General features: G+C 37.6%; 1 protein-coding gene across 1 annotated transcript in view; it reads right to left on the minus strand.

Moving 5' to 3' along the window:
* LOC111869306 (eukaryotic translation initiation factor 4E) overlaps positions 1-5,876 on the minus strand; it is a 15,892-nt gene extending 10,016 nt beyond the window's left edge. The window contains exons 1-2 of the mRNA XM_023860713.2: positions 5,729-5,876; positions 5,325-5,494 (exon numbers count right to left, since the gene is read on the minus strand). Of these exons, the coding sequence (XP_023716481.1) occupies positions 5,325-5,494; positions 5,729-5,758 (200 nt within the window). The 5' untranslated portion in view covers positions 5,759-5,876. The remainder of the gene's footprint in view (positions 1-5,324; positions 5,495-5,728) is intronic.
* Positions 5,877-7,495: the final 1,619 nt, after the last annotated feature.

The raw sequence follows: 7,495 nt of genomic DNA on the forward strand, positions 1-7,495 counted from the left end.
GTTCTTTGTACTACTTATTTATCTCATATGACTTTTCCACATCCTAAAGTGTTGGATTTTATGGAAATAATAGATGAGTAATGAAAATGAAAAAAGAGCTTGTACTGATGCCTGAAACCTTTGAGAGTTCTATACCAGGGGAGTTTTGTTGTATATATGGCTGATATGTTCTTTTTTTATTTTGTTTTATATTATGAATGCCTTGACTTGTTCCTGTGGAAATGGAATGTTTGTTTTTTGATCTGACTCATTCTATATCGAATGGTTGTTTCCCAGCCTGTACCTGGATCTATTTTTGAATTTGAAATAAATTGAATTGAAAAATTAAATACTACTAAGACTAATAAACTCATTATACACAGTAAATGTGAAATGAGATTTTGATAGTTGTGTTGAGACAGAAAACAATAAAGAAGTGGATGAGTTCCTCGAAAATCTACAAATTTAATAATAGTAAAAGATTTCAATTTTTTGGAATACTTCTACTTCATGAACTTCTGTAAAATAAAAGAAAACACAAAATAACATGGTTGACAGCACTGTCTGGTTTTACATGAAATGGGTCTAAGTGCATCTCCAGTCAGCACTTTGGTAAAGAGGAAGACAATGTCAAAGGTGACAAGAATATCCTCAAGTGTCACACAGAGAGTGTTTTTAGCAGTGTGAAAGTACTATTTGTAGTAGGCATACTGGGACATTGTCCCAGTATGCCTACTAAACATTTTGCAAGGGTGTAAGCTGGGACACCAACCATGCCAATGATGGGCCTACAGGGGAAATCTTTGCCTGTGTATTTACAGAATACCATATCCCCTGGGTGGTGCCAAACCATGTAGTCACAGTTGTTGAGTGAAATCTTCCAGCAGTGAGGATTTCTCGATCAGAAGAGAAATTCTGTGCTCCTATACTGTGTAGGGTTTTTTGCCAGCATCTTGTTTGCTGACTTATGTATATGGAACAGCAGTGGCCTCATGTCTGTAGTCCTTGGTGCTGAGGATGATCATAGCATTGCCCTTATAAATCTACTATTCTCTCCACAGATCTGAGTTCAGTTGTCACACTGTATTCAAAGCACATTCTCCTAACATATATTTTAATGTGACTTCCTGTCTCCTTCAAATTCTTCATGAAAATCTGTGATGTGCATGGATTCTAATGTAACTGTTTATGATTTTTATTATGAAGGATCCCATAAATAATGATATAACTAGTGACACCACCCACTGCAAAACATTTCATGTGTCCTGTATTATGTTTTAGTGGAGTGTCAGCACACATGCATATACAGACACATACAATGATACAAAAGATGACATGATCATAAAACTATCAGTGGTCAGCATATTCTACCATGGTTATGCAGCAAAAGTAAAAAGCACACATATCTCGAAAGCTGTGGAATTATGTCTCTGACTTTGTCTAAGTTCCTGCTGATGTAACTTGGGGTAATTTTGATGGTGTGCAATAAAAAAGAAACATTGAAGAGAAAATAAAATTGTCAATGAAATGACTAGCTGACAGAAAAAATTACACAGTTATGAATTTATTAATATAAGTTTAAATAAGTCACACGAGTTTGCTGTACATGGAAAGTGAACTCTTCCAAAATCTAATACATTATTATAACCAAAAACAGAAAGAAAAAACATAAATGATGATGCAAGCATCTTCCCACAGTTACATATTTAAACATTCATAGGGCATAGTGGACAGAGTTATGTAACATTTACAAATGTGAATTAACCTGTGAATGAGTTCTGCATTTTGATTTACCATCTCAAGCCTTCAACACAACCACATTAAATCAGTAACGATGATAATATAACACTGTCATACCACCCTACATGGATACCACAGAAAGATGATATTCAAGTATTATTATGTTGCTCACAATAACATATGAGTACAGGTACCTTCTGCACAAACTGCAAAAAAATTACACTTCAAAGTCCCAAGGTCTATATATATTTGGTTTTCTTAATAGTATAATGTACTGCACATTTCACTTTCTTTATTGTAAATATGAAATCAGCACCTTAAGATTAATTTCAGATGCAACTTTGTCAAGAACCAATCCAAATGAAACTCATTATTTATATAATATGAACAAATCACATACAAGTGACATTATTTTTGAATAAGTGATGAAATAAAGCCATACATAGTCCTAACAGGTCGCTTGTGTGATATTGTTCTGGATGTTCATGCCCTAACAGAAGATAACAATGATGATATAAAGGACAGGTTCTATGAAGAACTAGAACATGTATCTGATAAATTCCTGAAGTACATACGTAAATTTTATTAGGAGACTTCAATGCCAAAGTAGTTGGGGAAGATATTTTCAAACCAATAAATGGGAACAAGAATTTGCACAAAATTAGTAATCATAATGGAATTAGGATATTAAACTTTGCCACATCAAAAGTACAATGTTCCCACATCGTAACATTCATAAATTTATTGGACATCTCCTAATGCGAAGACACATAGTCAGATCGACCATATTTTGATAGATAGGAGACAGCATTCAAGTACATTTGATGTACGATCATTCAGGGCAGCAGATTTTGATAATGACCACTACCTGGTGGTGGCAAGAATGGCAGTGAGTAAATAAACAACGCACAGACTTCATATTGAGAATTCAATCTTAAGAAATTAAACGAAGTAGATGGTAAGGAGCAGTATCGTGTTGAAATTTTCCAATAGGTTTGCAGCTTTAAAAAAAAATTGGACACTGAGGTGGATGTTAATAAAGCTTGGAAAACTATTAGAGAAAATATCAAAATTTCCACCAAGTACAGTCTAGGTTATTATGAACTGAAGAAGCATAAGCCATGGTTTGATGAAGGATGCTCGAAATTATCAGACCAAAGAAAAGAAGCCAAATTGCAGTGGTTACAGGATCCAAGCGCAATAAATTGGGATAATCTGAACAATATAAGACATGAAACTAGAAGGCATTTCAGGTATAAAAGGAGGGAATATCCGAAAAACAAAAGTGATGAGCTTGCAGTGAACGGCAAAAACAAGAACATCGGAGACCTGTATACAGGAATAAATGACTTTAAGAGGGGTTATCAACCCAGAAGTAACTTAGTGAAGGATGAGAATGGTGATCTTCTTGCAGTTTCCCACAACATTTTGAATAGGTGGAGGAACTACTTCTCTCTGTTGTTGAATGTACATAGGGTCAGTGCTGTTAGGCAGACAGAAATCCATACAGCTGAGCCGTTAGTACCTGATCCTAGCCCTTTTGAGACTGAAAGTGCTATTGCAAAATTGAAACAATATAAATTGCCAGGTAGTGATCAAATTCCGGCAGAACTTATTCAAGCAAGAGGTGAAATATTACATTCTACTCGTAAGATTCACAATCTACTTCTATTTGGCATGAGGAAAATTGCCTGATCAGTGGAAGGAGTCTATTATTGTACCAGTTCACAAGAAGGATGATAAAACTGACTGTGGTAATTATCAAGGGATATCACTGCAATCAACTTCATACAAAATTTTATCCAATTTCCTTCTCTTAAGATTAAGTCCATACATAGATGAAATTACTGGAAATCATCAGTGTGGGTTTCGACGTAACAGATCAACTAGTGATCAGATCTTTTGCATTCATCAGATACTGGTAAAAAAAAATTGGAATCCAGTGGGACAGTACATCAGCTATTCATAGACTTCAAGAAAGCCTATGATTCAGTTAGGCAGGAAGTACTGTACAATAGTCTGACAGAGTTTGAGACACCCATGAAACTAGCTCGGCTAATTAAAATATGTTTCAACAAAACATATGGTAAAGTCCATATAGGTAAACATTTGTCTGATAATTTTCCTATCCAGAATGGTCTAAAACAAGGAGATGTACTGCTTTAGAATATGCCATTAGGAAGGTCCAACAAAACCATGTGGGACTGAAATTAAATGGGGCACACCAGCTGTTGGTCAATGCTGATGTGAATCTACTGGGTGATAATATAGATACCATAAAGAGAAACACAAAAATTTTAATTGACACTAGTAAGGAGGTTGTTCTAGAAGTAAACACACACAAAAAAATCAGTACATGTTGCTATCTCGTCACAAAAATGCAAGGCAAAATCATGATATAAACATAGGTAACAGATATTTGGGAATGACTACAACAGATCAAAACCTGATTCAGGAGGAAATTAAGAGGAGACTGAACTCAGGTAATGCATGCTACCATTCAGTTCAGAACCTTTTGTCTTCTCATCTGCTGTCTAAAAACATAAACATTTTAATATACATTTTAATTTAATTTTGCCTGTGGTTATGTATGGATGTGAAACCTGATCTCTGACTTTAGGGGAGGTACATAGACTGAGGATATCTGAGAACTGGGTGCTTAGAATATTTGGACCAAAGTGAGATGAAGTGACAGGAGGTTGGAGAAAACTGCATAATGAGGAGCTTCATAGCTTGTACTCTTAGAAAAATCAATCAAACAAACATACAAACAAACAAACTCCATGATTTTACTCTACAAGCGAACTATACCGACCAAGCGACCACCGCTTGTTGGCGAATTTTAGTGCCAACTTTAGTGGATAGAGGGTGTCGCGTGGTCAGCACAACAAATCCCCATGGCCGCTGTCAGAGTTCCTGGCTACAGACACAGAGATCCGGGTTCGATTCCCGGCTCTACAATATTTTTTCTGAGAAGTAGTGGGTCTGGAATGGGGTCCACTCAGCCTCGTGATGATAATTGAGGTGCTATTTCAAGGAAATGGCAGCTCCTGTCTAGAAACTTGTACTCTTATCCAAGTATAATTTGAATAATCAAGTCAAGAAGGACGGGATGGGCAAGACATGTAGAACGAATGGTGGCGAGGAGAAATGCATATATGATATTGGTTGGAAAGCCGGAAGGTAGGAGACCACTGAGAAGACCAAGATGTAGTTGGGTTAACAAAATTAAAATGGATCTTAGAGAGATAGAATGGGATTGGATTTATCTGGCTCAGGATAAGGACGACTGGAGGACTTGTGAAAATGGTAATGAACCTTTGGGTTCCATAAAATGCTGGGAAGTTCTAGACTGGCTGCATAATTGGCAGCTTCTCAAGAAAGGCTCAGCTCCATGAGTGAGTGAACTGATGAAACAAAGAGATATTAACATTTACTGATGGATTTCTGGGAACACACACGAAAGGCAAAAAGGGTCATTCCTTTCCTCATGCTCAAACCATACATACGTCTGTTGCCACAACAGATGGTTGGCAATCTTAAGAAATGGGTACAATAAACACGTCCACAGTATAAGGCCACGAAGAAAATGAATTAAATTATACCTCCAGAAGTCTTCAGCTGTATCAAAACTGATGATCTCTCGCTGATTTTCTTCCCAGGTTTTATTCCGGTCATTTTCGTAATACCAGAGCGTCCAAGTATTTTGCAATGGGTGTTTAATCTGTAATTCCGGTAGCAAATCTTCCACACCATCCTCCTCCTTCTCCACGTTCTGTCAGCACAAACCGTACATGGCCAAGTTAAAATATGTGATATAAACTTTAACGAGAGAATAACTCCTGTCGATCGTGGTCCACGTTAACCTAGTCACGCCGGCCCATGATCCTCATGCATGCTAGCTCGTTCACGGCTTTCGTATCATATCACCTTATAACACTATACATACCCGTAATGTCAAACTTAAATAACAGGCACGACTAATTTAACATTACAATGTGTGCCTTACCTCCATTTCCTCTAATTTATTTCCAGCCATGTCACACGCTTCCAGACCACAAAAATTGACCCAACACTATGAACGACATCTGTAGGAAAATGTTGTGTACTACACACATGGGCTTCGTGCTCTTTCATGGGTTCATGGGAACAGGGATTTCACTGCCGGTGTACTGGTGGCCCGGTGGCTGTTCGTGCTCTGATCTGCGCATGTCAGTATTTTATCATATAGTTAATATATTACCATATAGTCATAACAGCAAAATGTTATGTTCGAAAGGAGTTATAAATGTAGGCAAGGAGTAATTAAAGCTGTGCACATTGTTCCATTTATTACATTCTTGTCTGTAATATAAATCAAAATTTGGAGCGTTTTTATAATTATCAGGGAAGTGCAAATCATGTTAATAACTAAGGCCGTGGGCACACCAAGGAAACTGTAAACCACAAACAAAAAATGCGATTTCCGAGAATTGTTATCGGCCTGAGTTGAATACATGTTACTTATCGGAGCGGCGCAAATTGAGGAAACGTTAACGCAACTCGCCAAGAGACTGAGAAATTCAATTTCCAGGAAACGGAGTATGCCAGCCTTCTCACAATTGCGTTTCCGCTTGGTTTTCTAGTATCAGCTATCCTGTAACGCGCTTCAGTGATTCATTTCTTTGTTAGGGCGAGGGCACACCAAGAGTACTGGCAACTGCAATGCAACCTCAATTACCGAGAAGTGTCGCCGGTTTCGAGGAGACAACTGGTTTCCAGAATAGTAGTCGCACACTGAGGAAACTTATGTTTGATTAAAGGATACTCAGCTCGGTACGGTACGGGACGATATATAATTACATTGCGGTAAATGGAAGACGAAGGTGAATCCCGGTAAGTATTTTACTGAACACTAAATCTGCGTAGTTCTTTTCCTCCACATATTCAGTATGTCACATATATGTACAAATATTTACAATTCCATAACAGTCTCTAATTAAGTACATATAAGTGGTTGCTATGTGTGCTCCTATTTTAGGCGAAAGAGACGAATCTGTTGGGTTCATGATATAAACTTGTCAAGAGAGGAACTGGGGGAGTTTTATACGCTGATACCCTAAGTCCTGAAGGACGAAAAACAGTTCTACATATATTTCAGGATGAATATTGATAGGTTTGATGAAATCCTGAGAGCCATCAGGCAAGATATCACTAAGCAATATACCAATTGACGGAGGCCTATTCTTGCCATGAAGTGGAGGATTTTTTTGATACCCATAGAACTGAAAGAAGGAAATATAAAACACATTGTATCAGCAGCGTGTTTGCTTCATAATTTTCTGCGTCTCAATATCTGTGATGAAAAGTAAAGGGAAGAACTGCTACGAGTGGAGCCATTAGATGGAGAAATGTTCCCTATCCAACCTTTACGTCTCCCAAGGGCGGCAAAATTTAGCTACGCCATTAAAGAGCGGTTTGTTGCGTACTTTAATTAGATGACTGCCCCTGGAATTAGTATTACTAAACGGAACTGGTGCATAGCCTACATTAAGAGTCGCTCAGAGCAGTCGCGTGGTAGGAAAGAGACGCGATGGAGTCAGATGTCTTCCTCTTTTGTGAGCGTGAGTACTTGCCTGTGTTCGGACCACTGATGATCATCAATATATGATTCTGGTTCAATGATTTCGGTAGGTTAATGTGTTCTTAGGATAAAATTGGTTAAACTAATGTAGTGTATAAACAGTGGAGTGTAACAGAGTAATTCAGAATTCTTGAGTGATGGTTTAGATACAAG

This window comes from Cryptotermes secundus, unplaced genomic scaffold (assembly GCF_002891405.2).
Source record: "Cryptotermes secundus unplaced genomic scaffold, Csec_1.0 scaffold274, whole genome shotgun sequence".
Classification (NCBI taxonomy): domain Eukaryota; kingdom Metazoa; phylum Arthropoda; class Insecta; order Blattodea; family Kalotermitidae; genus Cryptotermes; species Cryptotermes secundus.